General features: G+C 38.0%; 1 protein-coding gene across 1 annotated transcript in view; it reads right to left on the bottom strand.

Moving 5' to 3' along the window:
* Positions 1-4,241: 4,241 nt before the first annotated feature.
* Positions 4,242-20,156, bottom strand: part of LOC104409586 (connector enhancer of kinase suppressor of ras 2-like) — a gene marked incomplete at its 5' end in the record, with an annotated part of 24,288 nt that continues 8,373 nt past the window's right edge. The window contains 6 exons of the mRNA XM_010019497.1: positions 4,242-5,088; positions 5,471-5,670; positions 5,981-6,488; positions 7,901-8,001; positions 8,731-8,801; positions 19,377-19,448. Of these exons, the coding sequence (XP_010017799.1) occupies positions 4,873-5,088; positions 5,471-5,670; positions 5,981-6,488; positions 7,901-8,001; positions 8,731-8,801; positions 19,377-19,448 (1,168 nt within the window). The remainder of the gene's footprint in view (positions 5,089-5,470; positions 5,671-5,980; positions 6,489-7,900; positions 8,002-8,730; positions 8,802-19,376; positions 19,449-20,156) is intronic.

The following is a 20,156-nucleotide window of genomic DNA, read 5'->3' as shown; positions in this document are numbered from 1 at the left end:
TTTTAGTTGTTGCTCAGTAATGTTTACTCTGACCAAGGACTTTCTCAGTCTCATGCTCTGCCAGGGAGGAGGGGAAGCCGGGAGGAAGCAGAGACAGGACCCCTGACCCAAACTGGCCAAAGGGCTATTCCATACCACAGCACGTCATGCCCAGTATAGAAACCGGGGGGAGTTACCCGGAAGGCCAGATCGCTGCTCGGGTCGGGCTGGGTATCGGTCGGCGGGTGGGGAGCGGTTGTGTCCTCTCCCCTTGTTATTCCTCTTATCATCATTATTGGTAGCAGCAGTGGTTTGTATTATACCTTAGTTACTGGAGTGCTGTTAGCTCAACCCGTGGGAGTTACATTCTTCCGATTCTCCTCCCCATCCCTCTGGAAGCAGGGGGAGGTTTTACAACAAGAGGATGTAGAATTGAAAGTAACTAGCCTTTTGAACCCAGCAGTGGTTTTGACAACCTATCCTAAAGCAGGAGAGCTGACTCACAACTGTTTACAGACTATTGAGCGGGTGTGTTCCAGTCATACTGACCTGCAGGATACATCCCTAAAGGATGTGGACTACTAACTGTTTGTGGATGGTAGCAGCTTTATGAAAAATGGAAACTGGAAAGCAGGATATGCTGTGGTAACCAAACATGAGATAGTAGTTCTGGAACTGTCAGAAAGTCAAAATTTGCTTTCTAGGCATATCAATTTGATAACACTCCAGTGAATATTGGTAATTGTGTTGCTGACAAAGCAGCCAAAGCAGCTGTGCTAGGGACCTTTTATTAATATTGCCTCGTAAGTATCAGTGCTTCGATAATGAAGTTCCAAGGTACCAAACAGAGGATGAGAAATCACTTAGTCTATTAGGAGCCAAAAAGAATGGTGGGTTACATCAAACCCATGAGTAATAATTGCCCAGCCTCTTAATGAGAAGAAAACCACCGGGCAACTCATGGGGGAACAGGATCAATGACTGAGGCTTTAAAGCTCCAAGTTCTGAGTATGCAAATGGCTTGAGTTATAAAAGTGTTATAAAGAAGCGTGAACCTTGTTTACAAAATAATTCTTACCATGTTGAGAGAGCCCCACCTGGAACAACAAAGGCAATTGTCCAGGAGGCAAGCGGGCTTTACAGAATTGCCACAGCATAGTGGGCTCAGGTATGTATATATATTGGTACTAATAGATACATTTTCTGGTCAGCCAGAGGCTTTCCCTTGTCACACCAATATGGCTCGTGAAGTAGGAAAACATTTACTGAATCAGATAATACCCCCATATGGTGTACCAGCAGGCTTGTCCTTGGGCAGAGGTCTACACTTTGTTGCAGAAGTAGTTAGGAAGGTGGGAGAGTGTTTGGGAATCAGGTGGGATCTGCATACCCTGTATAGACCTCAGGCTAGTGGGAAAGTGGAACGTATGAATCAGACACTCAAGTTACAATTAAGTAAAATATGTCAAGAAACTTCTTTAACTTGGTTACAAGCCCTACCAATTGCTTTGTTAAGGATACAAATACAGCTAGGAAGGGATCGTGTGAGTCCATATGAGCTGATGTAGGGGCAGCCTTACAAACTGCTTTTCATTCCTGGTGATATGTGTCCGCAGGGAAAACAGGATCTCAGACAATACCTGCTGGCACTGGGTAAAACTCTTAGCTCTGGTAATACCTTGGTAGGACATTACACAAACTGTAGCTGGACAATGCAACTTTAAATCAAAGAACCCCAAAGTGGCTATTGGAATGCTCCAGAAGGGAAAGGGTGGTATTGGTTGTGTAATAATTCTGCTAGAAAAGCCCTTCCCCCAGGATGGACTGGAACATGTACATTGGGTGTTGTACTCCCTGATATTACAGTAATCAAAACCCTAAATCCAGAAAAAAGATGGATAAGAACCTTCCTAAAAAGGACCAAGAAATCCCGTGATGCCATTACTGCTCGTCCTACAAAATTTCACATTTTTGTCAGGTGGTTTCTCTCTTGGTTGGAAGTGAGCGAGTTAGAAAAGACCATCGTAAATATATCAGCAGTAACTGAAAACATCGAAGACAATGTTATAGATGCTGTACAGACATCACAGATTGAGGTATCCAGCCTATCTCAGGTAACACTGCAAAACATATGGCCCTTGATCTGCTACTAGCTTCCCAAGGAGGCGTTTGTACAGTTATAAATACAAGTTGCTGCACATACATAGACCAGAGCGGCAGAATAGCCACAGATCTGTCAGAAAGCTGGAAGCAAACTAAGGTCTTGTATCAGGCCACTGAAGATGATACTTCCTGGGGATTTGAAGACTTATGCCATGGACTTATTTGTTCATTACCAAATTGGATACAGTTAAAAAAAACTTGTTTGTGATCATTATAGTAATAATTTGTGTCTGTGTCCTTGCATGTATCATGATACAATTTTCTAGTTGCTGGTCACAATGGTGTATTAGAATCAAATATGGGTAAAAGGTACAGGATGAGACTTACAGGATGTATGTAAGGATGTATGTATATCCTATAAGTCTCAAAAGGGGGAAATGTAGGCTTAAATTATAGGTTTAAACTAACAAGAGTGTGTGTGACTCTAAACTAACATAGTAGAATGGAGCAAACTGTTCTAACTCGCTCACACGTAGAGAGAAAAGAATGTTCGGCTGACAGGGGAAGGAACATCATGGGACTGATGACAACTAAGGAGGCAGTAAATCAGACCAAGGATGCCAGCCTTCAAGACAGCAGAGTGGTGCCCAACATGGAACAGAAGCAGGGACACACCAACTACTAACTCAGCACTAGGAGCTTGTGAGCGTGCGCAGGCACTGAGGTCATTCAGTAAACACAGTGAGGAAGACTATTGGTGACCACCAGAGACCCCACTCAGCAAGAGAGTGCATGTGTAATTAGGATGCAAATATTATAATTAGTTCCTGGGAATCTCCTGAATATGTAAATAGTGTCCTGGGAAAGCTGTAAATATGCATGAGTGTGCTCAATATAGAGCTGCTGCTGTCAGGTAACGGGTGCGCTCACCTTTGTGAAACGATTTGCGTGTGCACCCCGTGCTGCAATAAGGAATGTTGCTTTCTACAACCCCACACTGGGTCTTAGGGAGTTTCTCCGATCGACTTTTACAATAACAGTGTTTTTAAGTGGCAATAAATTACATTAATTTTCTCCAGATCAAGTCTGTTTTGCCCATGGTAAATGGTCTCTCTATCTCTTTCAACCCACAAGCTTTTCCATGGTGTGTTCTCCCCCTGTCCTAGTGAGGAGGGGGAATGAGTACATCTTGGTGGACATAAGATCAGCCCACAACAGCTGCTTTGTGGAGACTGAACTAAGCAACAAGATACCTTCACCCAGTTCAGGCTTCTTGAATAATTAGATCTCTTCCTGGATAGCAGGACCTCATTACAGTAATGGTTTTTCCTATATTATATTGAACTGTATAGATTTTTCAGTTCTTGATGTACAAGAGACAACTGCATTTATCTCATGAAAAGATTATCAGTGAATACCTGCGTTTAAGTGAAATGGCGCCAGCTGAATTCACATCCTCTTTGTTCAGCTTTTTAGAAGTATTCTAGCAAGCATAGTCAAAGAAAACTGTGAACAGGTGTTAGGAATTTATGCTCAGTAAATGCTACTGAACATAGAGCATTTTTTTTGTGTTCTTTTTATCTTTTTTCCAAGAATAGAAGTATTTTCTCCAAAATCTGATTCTTAGAAATCATTCTCATCCAGGCAAGGAAGTGAAATACACTATGTGACTGGTGTGTCTTCCCAACCCAATCAATACAGATTGGTCTTCAAATGATGTATTGAATAACTTCACCCACTTGCTAATGTACTACTAACAGTTAAAAATTATTGCCAGACATTATAGCATTTTGAGTCATTTTCTCAGCTCTGGGTATCAGTCTATTACAGTTTAATTGATTAGCTCAGGAGTTTTTTAAACTTCATTCTCATCCTTGAAGCATGCTTTTTAGAACTCTGTGACTCGCAGTCACGTGTCACTTAAATTCACAGTGAAGAAACCATGAAAACCTGCAGTATGTAGCATATCAGCGCAGATGTTTTGTCTTTCACCATGAAACCCTTCAAATTATATTAAAATCAGTTTAAGTTGCAGCATTAGTGAACAACCAACATTGTTCTACTCATATCTTAATCTCTGTGCCATACCTGCTTGCTTATAATTCTTTCATTGTAAAGGCAGTCACAGTATGTTTCAAACACAGTACCTAAATGGCATGTACAGTATGCCCATAGGGCCAGACTGGGATCTATTTGCTAGATGTACAGTGTACATTTTAAGGCACACTATAGGGATCGAGTTTACATTTTGATAACTCTGTCCTTTTATTTGCAAAGATGGTCACTACCTGGAAATGTTGCAAAAATAAACATTCATCTCTAAGAGTGGCCAGTGTGTTGATGTTTCACTTTGTATTTTTCTCAAGAAAGAATGTGTGAAAATGTGAACTTTAGGGCATTTTAAAAGTAATGTCAACTACTGTGTTACATTTTATATACATAGATATGGCTTGATACATATCTAAATATATAAAATGATCGTAGGAGCTCATACTAGAAGCTTAGTTTTAGTACAGTACTTTAAATATACTGGTATTTATTTTCAGTTACACTTCTGCACTGCTTCTTTCTAATGCAGAGCTTGATACGGACTTCAGTTGATAATAGCAAATGGAAAAAACTAATAAAGAATATTATTGTCATATCATGCAATGTAGTAGGCATCCTGTGGCACTATTCTCTTATCCAACTTATTTACAGTACTGCTGAGTACGTTATCAATAAATATTACAGTGTTTGTCTTATTCAGTTTTCCATGGCACCCAGCAATTATTCAGGGTATGGTTCCTGTCACACGTGAGTTTCAATGAAGGAGTGTGTATGTGTCAGCATTGGTGCTGAGGCTGCAATTTCAGAGGCTCCATTTTGAGATTTCACAGCAGCACTGTACTCACAAATGTCCAGGAAAAACTCATAGTTCTTTAGTTTCCAATCTTTAAACTTCTTTGATGTTAAGTTGGGATCATCCAGAAGACTGTTGATAACTGTAAGGTCCCCTTCCTTCGCCTATCAAATTCCAGAAAGACACAGTACATGTCAAAATGAAACTTATGCCACATTTTGTACTTTGTCGCTTTATTTCTTCTTTCATTTTAATGCAAAGGGTTGGGGAAACTTCTATAGAAATGCGAAACTTTTACCTATATTCAGGAACCGTTACAGCTTAAACTGTGAGAACTCAGTCCTTGGCACTTTTTACAGCATGCCTATAAAGAGTGCCAAATTAGTTACTTACTTATTTTCTTTAAGCTGGAACAGTTTGCTTGCAAGTATTCTTTGGAACTTAATTCTGAAGCTACAAACAAAGCCTCATCCATGGAAAACATTCAGAGATTATATTTTTACTGGTTTATGTTGCTTATACACAAAATTAATGATAAAGCCTTACTTTTAAAGTGCTCTTGAGAACTCTGATGTGGTGAAGCTTTTCATTGATAACCGGATCATTACATCGCTTTATGAAAGACTTGCGGAACTCCTGCTTGGTGGAAGGACGCTGCTCTCCAAAAGCTGACAGACTGGCTTGTTCCAGAGACTTGTATAGCTCTTGCAGACCATCTGTATTTTCTCCAATTTCTTTTACATTTTCTGAAAGAAAGTAAAGGAACCTAACAATGAATCTGATGATTCAGGTGAAGTTGCTAAAACCAGCAAGCATTACTGCAAATTCATGCGTAACACAGTCCTCTAATTTTTGTTTTGCTAGAACAAGAACATTTTGATCAGCCCCAAAGCTTTATTCTTGGCACTACATCCAAGCATTTCAAGTACAAACTCCTGTTACATGGATTTGCCAACATATAAACGTTCAGCCACAAAAACCTTGCTGAGAATAATGGCAATATTGCTGTGGCTTTCAACAGCAGTAAAAAGGATCAGAACATCTGCAAAAGCTTACCTTCTGCACAGAAACTATTATGCCTTCTAATAGGAGCTTTCTCTTCTAGCTTGTCATCTGTTCCTTCTATGGACTTTACATGGCCCTTACCCCTCACGTCTCTGTTTCGGGGAAGGCTTTGACTACGTTGCTTCTGTGGCCTGCTGTGAGAGCTGTGTCCCCTTTGACATTCCACCAGAGGGAAAGGCCCATCCTGCTCATAATTATGTCGTCTCTGTACCGGCAGCGTTGCTTGTCTTCGTCTGTCTGGTGACATTCCAGGCCGGCCACTCATGTACTCTGCCTCAGGAGGAACAGTCTGGAGAAAATGGAGCCCTGAACTGGTTAGTGGAGTCTCTATCAGATCCTGCCATGAGCGTCTCTCTCGGTAGGGGGGTCTGCATCCTGATGAGTGAGTGCTTCCTGCTGCATCTTGGCGAGAATCCTCAGCAGAAGAATGAGAGTATGTTGATTCGCTTGAAAAGTGTCGACCATGTTTGACTTCAGGGAATGGACTTGAAGAATTCACCTGAAGAGACAGAAGAGCACCTGACGATAAACCAGTGTTCTGACCAGACCCAAGGAAATGACTGTAGTGTACAACATTGTATGATGTACACCAATAAAATGGTCTGATGTGTGTGTTTTGATATGTCATAATATGAACCTCTGTAAACAGAACATAATAAGCAGTGAGACCCTTTATGCCAGCACATTGTTTCAACCACTCCCTATTCTTGTTTTACACATTCTCTGCCCGTGAGCAACTCCTGCTGGAAAGAACACGATGATACTGGTACAGATTTCCTGAAGACCCATCCAATTTGCGCTCAGTCCAGCAGTGTGCTGTGAAGACATGAAAGTCCTCAAAAGAAACCGTAATTGGATTTCTTTATTTTAGGGAATAAGGATCCAGCCAAATAGGAAAAAAAAAACCCAAAACAACTTCAGCACCCAGGGGGACTGCTGAATTCTCAAATGATTTCAGTGAATTCTGCTGGGTCTGCATGTAATTTTAATTCAAAAACAAAGAGAAAGGCAAAAATGTGGAAAAAGAGAAAGGGAGGGGCTTAACCTGTATCTCAGTTGATAAAACAGCATCACATGGGTGAAAATCAGTCTGAACTTCACCCATGTGATGCTGTTGTCTCAGTCACTCTTTCTTTGGTTCTGGCTGTGTGAGGATCGTGTCATTCACGCTGAAGAAAAATCTGAAAGAAAAATAGAGAACGGTCCTATCTGCACCCAGAAATACAGAGTAATTATCACAGCCTATGTTCCATGTAATAGAAATGTTCTTATTTGCTGCTAAAGCCTCTTCATATACAAAATGGTTTTTTGCCTCAGTTACAAAAATCTGTCTGCACACAATATACTAGAAGTACTTTTATCAGCTCCTTAACATCTTATGACACTAGCAGAAAATACTGTCACTACTATGGTACTGTACACAATGCTTCATACTTTAAATAAGCCCTTGCCTCTAGAGATGTTGCTTAAAAATATGTTTGTACTAAACCAGGATCACTCATGAATGTGATCTCTCTTAATCTCTAGCATCTGGTATCCAATATTCATACTCGGAAAACAGTCTCAGTTAATACAAAGTATCCCATCCACCACATTCTTTTGCTATTCTGCAGTAAAGTCAACATTTGACTATTACTAGGTGTAGTCTTCCAAATCCTATGAAGGTCACATTCACAGTCTGGTGACATATCTATGTAAGGTGACATTTAACCACACCTTTTTTTGCAATCGACTTGTTATGGAAACATCTGGGTCTTAGTTTATGATCAACAGCAGTAATTTCATTCTTACAGTGAGATTCATCTTTGTTCTGCCTTGATGGCAATTAAATGTTCCAAACCAAGGAAAATGCAAATCAAGGCACACGCATTTTTTTGTGACCTCCTGTTAAATGCAGTTTTTATAACTCACTGAGGGTGTTCGATGATAGCTGTCACACAGTGTTGAGGAGCCTTCCTGCTTCAGGGTCAGAGAGCCGTCGATGTCATCCTGATCGCTTTCACTCCAGTAATCTGCTAGCAAAGCATTCCAGGTTTCACTCATGTGCTTTTCCACAAGAAAGTGGTTCCCACATATTAAGAATACCATTACCATGCAAAGGTAAACATTTCACAGTCACCGAGGTGCTTGGCAGTCACTAAAGAACAGACTTGTGAGAATGTCTGGCACATTGACACATAAAACCACCATCAAAGGTTTTAGGATAGCGTCACAGAAAGCAGGATAGGCACCTAACCACCACCAGATATAAAAACCAGCTTCTGATCACAGACTTTCAAAGAGAAACTTCATTCTAGATGCCAAAGTAAAGCTGAGCCTCAACACTTCATTTAATTATCTTAGCATAACTAGTTCCACCATGGGTGATGGTGAAAAAGGCAGGGCTGGCACCTGAGCTCAGGAGATGCAAAACCAGTTCTAAAGCACAGTGACATGTGCTTGTGATGTCTTCACTTGCTCCAAGGTGATGAGCAAACCTGATGGCTGTGACTGGGGAGGTCATACCTCATGCTCAACCTTGCATTCTCTTTATTGCCTGTTTTAGTTTGAAATATTTTTACTCAGGATTTTCTTTTCTCTGCTGGTGGCACCAATAAATACAGGGATTCTTATGAAAATAGATTTTTAAAAAAATATGGTTAATAAAGAAGACAGTTATGACATCTCCAACTTTGTTCAAATAATGAACAGATATGTACTCTCTGCTTTTTGCTCCCAATTATAATATCTGAAAGCATTACCTTCATCTGGATGAATATCCTTGTCATCAGGTGTGTAACCAATCGCCGCGAGACCCAAACGATTCATCCATCTAATAGAATGAAAAATGAGTAAGAGAGACACCTAAATGGAACATCTAGTGTAAATTTGAGGGCACACGCATTCCTGACATTTGGAAAAGTCACAGACAATGCTTAGCCCAGAAACTGAACACTGCTAAAATCATGATTCAGCTGTGTTCAGTGGTTAATTATTTCAAGTGAGGGATGTTCCAGTTCAAGTACAATGCAGATGTACCTCTGGGCTTCTGTTCACATCTGCTGGAGGATGTGTGTCGTGTGGAGTATCAGACTCATTGCATTTTGATCTGCTGCATAGAAAACTGAAGAATCATGACATCAAACCTGCCTTACATCATCAAGACAATGTGAACATATGTGAACAAAGCATACACACTAACACGCTAACGTTAGAGCGACTGAATGAAAGTTTAGAATAGTCTGTGTAGAACAGAGAGCATCCAGCTTGGTCTCCACCTTAAGCAGACTCAAGTCCTCTCTAAGCTGCATCTGCAAACTGTTTGTGTGGAATAGTTTCCAGGGACGTTGCATAAAGGAGCATGTTGCATTTATTCTGATTGCTACTTCTATTAATTGCAGGAACCTGAATTGTGAAATGCTATCAAATAAAACAGAGTTATGAAAATAACTGTATGAAGATCTGTATTAGGAAATAAGTTGTATTAAATTTGTATAATCAAAAAACTAAACCAGACAGTGACAGTATTCCACTGGTTATTTGCTGCTCTAGGTTCATGATACTGGCGATGTAAATGCTTAGGCTTGTTGAGCTGTGATATCAGCATTATTTTCCTTTGATTTGGTTTCTGAAACAAGAGTTGATATATTGAAAGTACTTCAATATTTGCGTTTTATATTAAATGTTCTAGATTCTTTCTTTGTCCTAAAATTAATCAGTTTGGGAAAAAATAAGGTTCTTTTTTTCATTAAGAAAATATTATAGTATATTTTGGGAAAATACCTTTAGAGTTTTCTTTACATAAGATTACTAGATGTTTATACAATATATAATTGAAAGATAGTAGAAAAAGAAATGAACACAGAAAGGGGAAAACCACTTCGTAATGTTAAGCAAATGGAAAATCAAGAATCACCTTGTTTTCGTCAACAAGGAAATATAACCAAAGAGCCCTATTAATAGACATCTGTAATGATGAGGATGCATTCTCAAGTGTTCCCTTCGCAGTGACTACATTACTTACTATGTTATCCATTTCCTAGTATATTGCACATAAGTGATCTCCAGAAGCAGCACTTTTTTCTTTAGCATTGCAACATAAAATTCGTCAATAATTATGTTCTTTGTTAATGAATCTTATCATGGCAAAAACATCTTTCAAAAGCTTCAAGAAAGACATAAGCAAACAATACAAAGCATAAGGGCAAGTTTTTTTCAGTTTAAAACAAGAAAACTATTCTTTTTTTACTAGAACAGAAAAAAGCTTCTAAGGATATATGTGAATGTGTTATTGTTTTAATAGTACAGTATATGGAAGATGGCATACGCAGTAGGGAGACAAGAAATGAAGGAAGAGTGAACTCTCCACTAAAAATAGCTCACAGTTCAGCATCTATTGATCTCCTGGTCTAAGAAACGCTCGGCAGTTGCTCAGAGCAATGATCTTAATCTGTAATATTGGATATAACACTGACTCATTGCATGGCCTTAAGCAAATCGTTCTACATATCTTATGACTTTCATAAGTATCCAAAGGGGACAATGACATTTACATCTCACAAGGAATTGTTGTAGGGTTTAATTTACTTGCAAAACTATTAAAATATAGAGATTGTACAATAATGTTGTTTTGTATTTCAGTATTAAAATGGAAGTGAGCAAATTGGAAATAAAAATGGAAATGCTGATTAGTTTTCACAAGGGCAGGGTTAGAACTGCTTACAGAGACATTGTTTACATGGGCATGTCAGTAACTTATCTTTATCACAAAGGAAGTAAATTGCAAGTGGATTAACAGGTTTGCAGAAAAGCTTTTCTACAGTGCTCACCAGCATAATTTCATTCCACAAACAGCATGCTGATCACTTGACATTCTCTTGAAAGGCATATTCTTTATTGCAGTAATTGAAATGACATCATACCCCTGCTCATTATTAAGCATTTGTATTCACTATTTTATCAACTGTTGTTCCTGAATCTCTAAACTCATTAGCATTGGAACAGAATAGTTTTAGTCATTCTTTACCATATGCCTTTGGCAATTAAGCAAAATGCCTCAGCAGCTTCAACAAAGGTTCTGCTTAAGCACCAGTGATAAATGAAGATTCATTACCATTTTCAAAGTTAAAGCAGATTCAGCTGTTTTGGTGGTCAGTGCATGGAAATTTATATTGTCTTAAATTTCTTGCCAGATTTATCTTGCCGCTCATTGTTAATTTGAGGTTTTTAAATCTTGGAAGCATGTACAGATAACAGTCAAAGTGTTAACATTAACCTTCAAGAGAATGTGGGTATTCTTAGCATACTCAGAGTATCAGCTTTATTCGTACGGTCTCCAATGTAACTTTTCTAAGGCTGCTCAAATTTTCTCTTCCAAAGGGCCAGAAGATCCCCAGCTATAGTTACAAGTACTTTCTTACCTCATTTACCGCAATTTAGAGTTAGCTCTTTGTCAAGACAACAAAAAGGGTTATCTGATGACATTCAGTGGCTTATAATGATAAAATCTCTTCTGATAAAAGAAAAAGAGTCTCAATTTGAGGTTCTGTGTTTTTTAAAAAAGCATGGGTTAATGTTTTTGAGGTTAATCAGGAGTTATAGAAGTGCTGAGATTACACATCCTTTTCTTCCAGTTAACATTTATTTTCCAAGGAAATGCAAGCTCAGTTCGAAAGGAAAGCTATGTAAACTTGATGAATTTACTTGATGAGCAAACCACTTCCATTTTTAAGAAAACAGGCAGTCAAGGTTATAAAAGTTCTCCATGAAAAGCTTGGAAACTCAGCTGTTTGGTTCTGAACTCTTCACTGAATGCCTTGTAGGCAACTGTCAGGTTTCAGGAAGGCAACAGAGTGTGTGTCAGCACTGGACTCTCTAAGGGGTAATGACTGTGTGCTTAATCAAAGGTCTTGCAATGCAAGGGTGTGTGCTACACCTGACAAGCAGCTATAGTGAAGAAACCCCAAGAGATCATTTGTCTAATTTGGTTTATATAACTATACCCCTAATAGCTCTTTGAACTTCATGTGATCACAAAAAGACATGAGGTATTCCGGCAGGTGTATGCACAGCAGTCTTACATGCAGAGGAGTCTTACATGCACTTCTCTATATATCTTGTCCCCCTGAGGCAGAAAGTTGGACTCCTCTTCCTTCAAATCTCTGCCTTTTTTCTTTGATAATTTCAACTATTTTCTTTTGATAATTAAACAACTTAAACAGCATTTTTCACTAAGTCACTCGAAGAACCACAGGGTTTGCATTCTAGATAGAAATCAGTCATGATGACATGGAGCTGTACTAAACATCCCAGGGATACTTTGCTACAACATTTTACCTTCAATATTGTACAACATCTCTGTAAGATGTGATATCTGTCTTACCGAGGTACATTGTAACAACTTACAAGCGACCAAGAAGTGTATTAATTATTTCTTATTGACTGTACCTTACTGAACCAAATGCAGGAAAAGATAAGCCTCAAGTGTTGTCATCTAAATACATAAATAAGTTTTGTAGTTTGTCTCAATGGTTTGAATTCTAAACAAATTAGACTTGACTTTAATTAATTCTGTTGATTCGAAACAGGCACCGTTGTCATTGCTTTGGGATAAAATAGAGTTGCATGGTAGGAAGTTAAATTTACTGAGATAATTCTGGTTAGTACCAGGGGATTACAGCCCAGGGTGTCTTCTGAGAGTCTGATTCTACCCCCAGGCCTGGAAAGCAATGATTACAAAGGCACTGAGGGCAATGACAAACTGAGTAGCTGTTGCAATAATCAAAACTTGGTACTGAAGAGTGAGTCATGCTTGAAATGCCCTGAATTGTCAGGAGTCAGGAGCTCATTCTTTTGCTGATCATCTGATTAAAACACTGGAAAATGTCAAAGGGGACCAAACAACTGGGGAAACAGTTTTGCATAGCTTCACTGTCCTAATGCACTGTATTAAAAATGAGAGCAAGCCACTACTCATTGTACAAATGCAGGAAGTTTCTGTTTACTGACTGTTATAATTTACTCCTGCTGAGTGTGGAGATGAGCCAGTCCAAGGTCAGTGTGAGGTTGTGGGACTGAAGGCAATGATAGTTTCCATAGTGGCATCACACTTTACCCACTTGGCTATTCTTTTATACTGCTTAGAGTAAAATAACACAAGTAAAAACACCAGAACAATTTGGACAATCTCAGTTACAATAAATTTGAGAGAACAATTACATTTAGTGCAGGAGAATGAAAACCAAAGGCAAGAGGGTAACCATTTTTTTTAAAGAGGTGTGAGTCTGTAAAATTTAAGGTTATAGTTAAAACCATTCCATAAATCCCTGGAGAACAGGACACGAAGTAGTGAGTTTCTATGGTTCAAGTAAGTTTTATTTGCTCATATCCTCAGTGCTGGATATACTTTTGCATATACAAGATGGTTGATATGTAGAAGAAACTATTTAATTCAAGTGAAAAAGTAAATAGAGGATATATCCTGAAAAGCTGTAATTTCAAGAAAGAGTCTATCCACTTTCATTATCTTTCTGTTAAATATTCCCTTGAAAATGAAACCAATGAACTACCGAGGCATTGAAGGATAGAATAAATTCCTGTATTTCCTTTCTTTCTTGCATCTTTTCGTCAATTAATACTTGCACTTGTATGTTGTCTTGGGTTTGTGTAATACATGTTTCAGTGCAGGAATATATCTTTCTTCACTTTTGAGATTGCACTTCACATTGTTTGGTTAAAAGGAAAAAAACAAAGCTAAAGGGAAAGTTCAATTTGACTTAATCAAGTTATCTTTAAGTGTATTAAAATATAGATTCGCTTGAACTATTTATTTCATACACAGAATTTATTCACTGAAATTTATATTTAATTTCTCATTAAAAACTTTGTATTATGTTTTTTACTTTTTTACATGGGGGGTGTCACTGGATTCTAGAATTCAATTCTTTGTAATAGAGAATTATAGTTTTAAACTGATTAATTGTTTTTGTACTTGCTATGCTGGCTTCTTCCTGACCAGTCATTCTTACTGGACACCTAAAAAAGAAATCAGTAAATTTCCTGTGCTGGTTCCTAAGTACATTATTTTCACCATTTTCTAAGGTTATACAGTTAATATATTCATTTAACAGAATAAAGGTTCCTGTAGTAGGTATGGCTAAAATGATGCCTTGATTTTCCTCAACACAAAAAGAAGCCCCAAAGTGTAACTGATGTCTCACAGTGAACACTAAGCAGAGTCTTCTCATTGAGCTCATCTCTCCAAACATATCAACTCTTAGCAGCCTGTATTTCTACTATTGTATTTGTCACAGTTGCTGGAATTCGTTAAGTGAAATCATTCATGGCTAAACCGCAAGTACTTTCTGATTTAATCCTTTGACATGACTCTGGTGATCTTGTTTTGTGCATTGTCTTCTTAGATTTGTCAGGCTGGAAAAATATGAAAAAAGCCCCAGACAGCTTAAGAGCTGGGAAGTGAACCATGGCAGTTTGTGCCTCCGTGCGTGTGCATCTACTTCATGCACTTAATGGGATTTTTAACTTCACCCTGTCAGCCAACTGCACTACTATGCCTTTGTAGTCAGAAGGCTGGTACTTAAAGGTAGTGAAGCTGTTACTTGAGGGAATCTGTTAAGATGACAATAAGATATTTTCTTCATTAGTCAAATGGGGCTACTGGATTTTACTCTACAGTAACCTTGGACTATTGGATTTACCATGGTACTCTGGGTAACTCACCAAACTTTTTGGGCATCCACTTAAAGACAAGCACTGGCTGCTGCATGCACCCACCACTTCCTTCACTGACTGTCACATTATGTATCCTTCAGCATGTGCAGCCACTTAGTATTCTCCAGATAATTTTCTACCATTCTTACTAAAGTACAAGTAAGGGATGTAAAGCTGTAAAAGTGCTTGGCCCAAAAGAATGCTTTGGAGACATGAAACATTCTTTATGAGCAAGAGAACTGAGTTTAGTACAGTCTGAAAAGGTACGGGTGGGGGTTTTTGGGTTTTAGAGGGCAACTTTTTGTAAGAGATGGGATGATTTACTTGTGAGATTATGTAATTCTACTTCCATATATTCTTAAAGAAATAGGGTCACATAGGCCAAATAATACTGTTAAATGCCTGATTTTTTTAATTATGTATATATTACTTATTTTCATTACTAAAATCTTGAGGTGTTGCAGCGTTAATTTAGTATCTCCAGTATAACATCACAGTATGTGATTGTGATGCATGTGCATTCATCACTGAGAGGTACAGCACTGTAATCACAAAATCTGCTATATTAAATGCAGTTAAACTGTTTAACTCCCAGAAGAACTATACCAATTCACAATGATATTATTTACAGCACATTTTGATTAAGTTAATTTTGTAATATAAACTAGTACAGAAAGCCAATGCAAATCCTAACCCCCACACATTAGGGATGAATTCATACCTGAATGCTAATTTGGATTGTGTATTGGATAATTGCAATTGTGTATTGCAAACTCCTTAGAGCTATGCTATAAGCTAGTGGTTCTCAAACTGTATTAAGTGGGAAATGGTAGTTCACAAGTCTGTAGTAAGTAGTCCATAAATCATAGAAAGGAGGAGTTAGGTGACTTAGAATTTTGAAGATGTACAACCATGTACTGGTACTTCCTGGTGTAGTATTTTCCCCAGGTGGAGCATGGCAGCTCTACTATTGCACTGCTCACTCCCACATACATAGTGATTTAATCCAGTCTCTGGGGCCTGCAGCTAATTCTGATCAGAAAATTGCTTTACTTGTGCTGCAACTTACGAGCTTTTATGTGAGAACATTAAATTAGAGGACTGAAGTGGCCTTGGGCACGGACTATTTTTCCTGGATTTGAAACAAGTTTATAGGAACATAAATGAAGAAGGGAAGAACATGCTGTTCATGTTTACTTATACCACCATTGGGAATCTCCATTTCAGGCATTTTTATTTGAAAGTACCTTTCATGTTCTGCAGAATGATCTCCTTGCTTTTCACTGGATAAAGAACTGGGGAGCAAAAGCTCTTTAATAACATATTCAGCTCTATTTGTTAAAGAACTGTTAAATTAGGACAGACAGAGCTGACATGATTACTCTCCTGCTAGTTCTCCAGGAACTCTTGTTTAAGATGGGCAATGTCTAACAGGAACACGCATCTGAATTTTTTAGTTGCCAAGATATCTTCTTAGGTGTTACCTTATTTGTAAGGGAAGATTGAAAGCAAATTGAAACTGTAAAAGATGCATTAATACTGATCTGATTTGACCAAGATCTGTCAAGGAAACTAAGATGGCCAAAATTTAAGGAAGACAGCTGAGTGAACTTCAGCAGTAAGAGGATGATTTAGGGAAAGCCTTGAGTAATTTGCTTGGTTATATTCCATACATAAAAATCAAAGGATATGCACCCTGAAATTTACTTAGAATCAACAGAGATTTAATTCAGAATACTTCAATTTTCAAAGAGTTTCTTTTTAAGAGAAATGCTGTATTATAATCTTTCAGCTGTTTACTTGGAAAATATGGGGAGCAACCCTTGCAAAATCAATCATGGTTCGGTTTCAGTGGGTAGCAGATATCTGTTATATTTTTTGAATGAATGCGAAGGTTTATGGGAGTTATTAAAATTGCAAAGTTAACCCAGTTACTCAAATCAAATGTGATCAAATTATCCAGCATAAAATAGGACCTTTTCTAAATGTAATGTTTGGAGTCCATAAGGAGATTTTTAAGTGCACTGCAGTGCACACTTCAATCACATGAAAGTTTTAAATAAAGTAGATATTGTAAACCAGCTGAATACGAAGTTCAGTGCTCATTTCCTTAGGAGTATTAAAGCCATAAACAGGTTATGCATGGTATAGTAATAGACGAAGCCCTTCTGGGAAATAAGGCCTTTAACAAGCTTGGAGCACCCTGCGACCATGGCAAGCAAAAGATGAGCTCATCAATTTCATTATTAATTCATTTCTAAGAACACAGCTATGCTCATGTAAGAACTGACAAAACAGCATGAGCATTAATTTTGCAAACCAAAGTCTGTCTGCACCATGCAACACAGCAGGCAAAATTCAGCTGCAACAGAGTGACTCTACTGCTACATACAGATCAATTACTACCCATTGGTATACAGTTCTTTCAATAGCAATTCAGTAAGAAAGGCAGGTCAAAATACTCAGGAGTGGAAAAAATTATTAAACAGTGAATGTGAAGTAAGAAACTCTAAAAACAGCTTTTAAAACAAAAGCTGATGGTACAGGCAGTTGAAGAAAGGGTATATGTTCGCCACACAGTGAATAAAGAGATTCTGTGTTCCTCTCTATATTAAAACTCCTTTACTTCTCAGTGTGAAAGCTCTACCCTTCTATCGGCATAGAACATCCAGTTAAATTTTGTGGTGACAGCAGTACTATAAGGTGCCCTTTTCCCTCAGATTACATGGGTAGCAATTTGCTGGGAAGACAGAGATGTGTGAAATTAGTATTTCCAGTGCATTTTTCAGCTATGAATCTTGCTTACTCATTTCAAATTTCACACAGGGTGTCTTGAAGAAGGAATTCCAGGAAGCATTTAAAAGCTGCAAGGGATGCCCCAGGATTTTACAGAGGCAGCATAGTAATTTGGGTTGGGGGATGAATTACAATTACTCTACAAGAACAGCATTTCTGAAGGAAAAATAGTGCAAAAATTCTTCAAGAGGAGTTCACTCTTTGTCTTCTCCCATGGGAATCAGACCCCAAAAGTCAGGGAAAAGGCTCTCATAAATTCCAAACTAAATGATGTGAAGTGATAGAATGACATGAATATATATCCTGGCACCTTCCCAATGAGGACTGTAAACTCTCATAAAGACAACCTCATTGGCTCCCCATAGAAAAATCAATTAATAATGTATGAGCAGTTTATCGAATGTAAGTCAAGACTCCTTGAGTCAGAGCATTTTATGGTATAATAGAAAGACATGATCAATTGCACTTCAGCAAATGATAGCTATCAAAGTAGCTAAAAGTCAAGGGAGGGACAATGCATGGTTAAAAATAGTGGAACATCTTCACTTCAGTTTTGGACCAAAGAAATCTCAGCCACATTACATAAATGAACAATGGAACATTATTAACATTGGAGAAAATATGTTTCAGCAAATTTATATCCTAAAAATGACAGCTAGCCACAAAAGCCTGACAACTGTTCCTCAGCATCATCCTCATCAGTGGATGATGAACTGGCCTCAACTCTTTCAATACAGCCAATCGTACACATCAATACACTATTTCCTGAAGGGCCATGTAAGCCACAGAATATAAATGCTCAATTTAAAAATAATTTTTAGACATTAGTATTCCACAGGAAAAGATCCAGCTGCGTTCTAAAGTAGCTCTGTCTTTCTAAGTTTGTGAACAGCAAAACCTAAGTAAATCTCAAAGTTGAGCAGTCTATGCGAGGAAAGATTTAAGGCTTCAGAATACGGTAACATTGTCCCATGTGTCCTTGCTTTTTACCTCAGCTGAGAATAAACAAATTACTGAAGTAACAGGAGGAGGTAGAACATCTGACTTTGCCTTTGAGGACCAGAGGTACTGTCCCACCTTTATCTAACCTCTGCCTTCATCACTGAATCACAGAATAGAAGCACAGAGTAATTTAGGTTAGAAGAAACCCCAGGAGGTCGTCTGTTCCCACTCCCCACCCACAGCAGGGCCAACTTTGATGTTGGACCAGGTTGTTCAGGGCCTTGTCCTGTCAAGTTTTGAATGTCCTCCCAGCACATCCAAGGACATTTAAAAGCACATAGCAATGCCAACAACTGAACTTTCCTAGCATCTGTGTCTTGTGGGGAGAGTGATGTGATGAATAAAATTAATTACTACAGGTTTTTGTTGCTGTTGGGTATTTTGGGGGTTTGGGTTTTTGTTGTTGTTGTCATTTTTTGTTTGCTTTTTTTGTTGTTTTTTTTTTTTCCAAATTCTGGCAATAAATATTAAATGTATCTCATTGGTTCAGTCTTTTTCCTGTTAAAAAAAATACTTCCAAATGTTTGTCTCTGGTTTTAGATCATGTCACGTTACTGTGGATTGTCACTACAACTAACTCTAAAATATCACATTCCCTCATGTGGGTATAACTCTTTCATACGAGCAGAGATGAGACCAACACAACTAACTTTTCAAACACATCTTTGCCGAATTTTGACATATGGCATGACAGAAAATTCCAGCACAGTGAGTCACACAGTGCAATGTATGTACTAGAATTAATGGAGAACTGTGTGGACTAAGTACTGAGAACACTATCAATCAGCATGACGTCATGCTCCAAGAGTGTATTTCTATGTGAGATGAAATATTATTTCCAGTTATTGGAGTGCCATGATAAAGAGGAAACATAACTTACCTATTCATTTCTTCAAGGCAGTCTGTTGCAAAGTAGAAGCTCTTTATTTTGGGGTGGCATGCTTTGAAGGCACTAAAAAATAAACACAAAGAATAAAAAACACCTTTTATTTCAGACAGTTTGTCTACAAATACGCAGACTGACCTTCTCTGTGATTCCTCATCATGTTAAGGGTTTCATGGCCACTTTGAACCTTCAGGCTGCTGGATAAACTTACAGATGGATTCCTACTGATCTGATTACATCTACATTGTAAAAATTTCAAATCCCCTTGAATGACATAGAAATATAAATCCTTTCAACAACCACTGATATTATATCTCTGATAAATTCTTGGGTGAATTTAAAAAACTTGTTGAGTATATTTAATTACATTTTAGGTGTAGTCCAAAGATCAACTAAAGGAATAAGAATTTAATCCCACCACCTCTTCTCATACATTTAGATGACTCTGGTTTGTCTCCTACTTAAAGAAACATAGAGGGCTGCCAATTTATTGTTATAACTGTCTCATGCCTTTATTGTAATTTTGATTCTGAAGACATGCATGAATTTATCCAACTTTTTTAATGTTAATAGATGAGGAAGAGAAGGAGTATAAAGATGAATAACCAGCCAGTAACTGTATTCAACTGGAGATGACATTTAAAATACAGGACACTCACATTTTTTTACTTAGCCATAAGACTGTAAGATCTCTAGAATAAACTTAAGTAATGTTTCCTAAATTTGATACAATATATTTTAAATCCCTAATTATAATAGTCATTCAGTTTGAGT

Source organism: Nestor notabilis, unplaced genomic scaffold (genome assembly GCF_000696875.1).
Source record: "Nestor notabilis isolate BGI_N333 unplaced genomic scaffold, ASM69687v1 scaffold10808, whole genome shotgun sequence".
Classification (NCBI taxonomy): Eukaryota; Metazoa; Chordata; class Aves; order Psittaciformes; family Psittacidae; genus Nestor; species Nestor notabilis.
Note: the sequence above shows the minus strand (reverse complement) of the source record. Positions and strands in the feature narration are given on the sequence as shown.